The sequence below is a fragment of the Monoraphidium neglectum genome (assembly GCF_000611645.1).
Source record: "Monoraphidium neglectum strain SAG 48.87 unplaced genomic scaffold scaffold04945, whole genome shotgun sequence".
Taxonomy (NCBI): Eukaryota; Viridiplantae; Chlorophyta; class Chlorophyceae; order Sphaeropleales; family Selenastraceae; genus Monoraphidium; species Monoraphidium neglectum.
In genome coordinates, this window is record NW_014008685.1 from 1 (window position 1) to 2,881 (window position 2,881).

At 64.3% G+C, this 2,881-nt stretch overlaps 1 protein-coding gene across 1 annotated transcript in view; it reads right to left on the bottom strand.

Moving 5' to 3' along the window:
* Positions 1–2,530: 2,530 nt before the first annotated feature.
* The window catches only part of MNEG_15000 (hypothetical protein), a gene marked incomplete at both ends in the record, with an annotated part of 1,195 nt that continues 844 nt past the window's right edge, over positions 2,531–2,881 (bottom strand). Inside the window, one exon of the mRNA XM_014036529.1 lies at positions 2,531–2,870. Coding sequence (XP_013891983.1) covers positions 2,531–2,870 — 340 coding nt within the window. The remainder of the gene's footprint in view (positions 2,871–2,881) is intronic.

Genomic DNA, 2,881 nt, shown 5'->3' on the forward strand with positions numbered 1-2,881 from the left:
CCCCCACCCCCTCCCTCATTTCCTTGGGTCTGTCTGCCCCTCGCCTCTCCCCCTGTGTGACAGGACGCCCAGGAGGTGGTCGTGGTGGTGGACATGCGCTCCAACGCGAAGAAGCTGCTGGGGGTAGTGGCCTACGGCGCGGCCCTGCTGGGCGGCATCACCGCCGTCGGCCTCGTGCGCACCAACCTGCTCGGCGCGTGAGCGGCCCCTGTGGCTGCTGCTGCCGCTGCTGCTGTCGCCTGGCGACGGTCGGGCTGGCGGGCGCCCGCACTGACACTGCCGCCGTGGCCTGACCGAACGGATCCAGTGCGCCCCGTTCACGCCGCCTCTCTGGCAGTGCGTGGCCTGGGCTCGGGCCAGTCGTTTTGCCCCGCTCTTGCATGTAGGCGCCTTGCGGCAGTATGCCCACCCTGAGGGCCGCTACACTCTGCGGCTTGACGCCGGGGCCCAGAGTAGCGCTGTTGGGCCGCATTTGGCACCTGTCAAATGGGCAGGGCCGTGCCGGTTGCGTGGTGGCTTCAAGGTGCAGGGGTATTGACAGGTGTACCGCTGTAGTGCGGCGTTGCTGTTCAGTGGATTGCCATTCACGGTCTCCCTTGCCCTGCCCCTACCCTGTGTCTCGGCTGACAGCACTTGTTTGCTTGCACCATGCACCCGACAGTTGGCACTTGTGCAAACCTGCCGCCAGCCAGGTGTTGCAGGTTCGCTGCACCAATCCCTTGTGTGTTGATCGGTGTATGTTGCTGCGCATGCTGCACCATCAACGCACCGTTGGCAAGCGCTTGCCCGCCTCCTTGCTTCGACCCTGCATCCCTGACGATTTTGTTGCGGCAACCAAGAACAGGGCCAACAATCACGTTGCGGCTGTGCGGGCTTATTGATGTGTAGTCCTGTTATGCTGTGTGCAGGCAGCAGCGCAATTCGTAAGCACTCCTCATGCATTCTCTTCCAGCCAGATGTTGTCACTCACTGTGTGGCTGCGTTCCACAATCGCCAGCGGGTCATGTGCAGTGCCGCGGCCAGGCGCGACGGCGTGGTATGCCGGAACTGCCTCTCCCTTCTTCACCCAGCACATGCCCTCGGCGTTTGTGCCCTGGACTGTTTGCTGATTGAGTGCCGTTGCCTTGTACACTACACAGCTGCCTTTGCCTTTGCTGTCAAAGGCTGCTGTGCCAAAGACCAACGCCTATTGCTGGCTTGTAAGGACTGCAAAGACCTGATGAAGGCACAGGACCTGGCATTGGTATGCAGTGGCCTTGCGTTGTGGTCATTGGCTGCAGGCACGTGTGTCAACCAGAACGCACTCGGCGTGCGTGGCAGCCGGCGGCCCCACCCCGGCAACGGCCTGCCTCGGCGCAGCACATGCCCGTCAACGCCGGCAGTAGCGCGGGGCTCAAGTTGCAAGCCGGGCTGTGCACGCTGGTGCAGCGCAGCGCGACCCAGTGGCTGTGCCAAGCTGCTGATTCTCCACACTGCTGACGAGTGCACCGCCTAATTGCAAAGTGTGTTGAGTTACCACAAGCAAGCGCACAAAGGCACTGCACTCGTGTGTTGGCACACCGCCAGAGCAATAGGTGCTGAATAATCATGCGGCCCACCACGATTGCGTCACACCCAGGCATGTTGTGTGCATTGCGCCTAGGAGCCTAGGTTGCTGGTCATCATCGCGGCTTCAACAAAAGCAGCAGCTGTGTGTCTCTCAATCACGCCCTGCCAGGGTGACCAGGGCACAGCAGTGCACTTGCCACACCGCTCAGAGTGTTGCGCCCTCGCAGTCGGCCGAACCGTCAGGGTCTGTGGCGGCCAGGGGACTTGGCCATTCGATGTGAGTGTGAGGAGTGCCTGCTACATTGAAAGCGCTCGAAGAGGGCAGCCAGCAGCGCCAATACTTGTTGGTGCCCCGGCGCACAGCGTGCCCATCGCCGCCACAAGACGTAAACTTGGTGTCACATGTCATCACGATGACGCGGGGTGGGTTCCAAAGACGCGCAGTGCTTCACAGCATGTTCCCCATACCCTGGCCCATATCCGAAATGCATTATAAAAAGCCAAATGTGATTCAATTCAAGGCGCCCGGCACTCCCGACCCGCTTGCCGCTCCCCCCTCTAAACCGAGGCGGCAAAGCCGCGCGGCAGGGGGCCTGGCCGGGGTCGGCGCCGCGCTTCACCGGTGCCGCACAGGCGGCATTGCCACAAGGCACAAGTGCCGGTGCAATGTGGGTCACGCTCCTCGCGAAAATCGGCCGTGCGCAGCAGCCGCTCTGCCCCTCTCTGCTGCGTTGTGTTTAGCGCACATCCTGCGCGTGTTGACCGCAACTGCAGCCTGATGACGACACCTGCCCGCTCAGCCACAAGCAAACGATCACCGCCAATCTCTCCGCCGCGGCTCTGCCATGCGGCGCGCGCTGCTGCATCGGCGCCGGCACCTTTCAGGCCGCCCGTCACCACTACCTGGCCACAAGTGCACCGCCACTCTGTCAGCGCCAAACACCGGGGCCCCACGAATGAGGTCCCGCGAATCGCACGCGCGTCACGCCGCCGACCGCTCGCGCCGCCGCGCGCGCCGGTGGCGCTGCCTCAGCTGCGCCGCGGCCCCCGCCGCCGTCCCATTGGCGCCCGCCGCCGGCGCGCCGCCGGTCACCGCCGCCACCGCCAGCGCCTCCCCGCTGCCGGCGTCCAGCACTTTTGCGCCGCTGCAGTCGAAGGGGCGGGTGAAGAGCGCCTCCAGGTCTGGCAGCCCCAAGGCCAGCAGGCGCGCGTCTGTGTCTGACGAGCCGTAGCTGATCAGGACGCGGTCTCCGTCCACGAAGAGGCCGCTGACGTAGGCCGTCTGGCTGGTGTCCTTCCAGATCCGCTGGTGGGTCCAGTCCCTGGGGGTGTG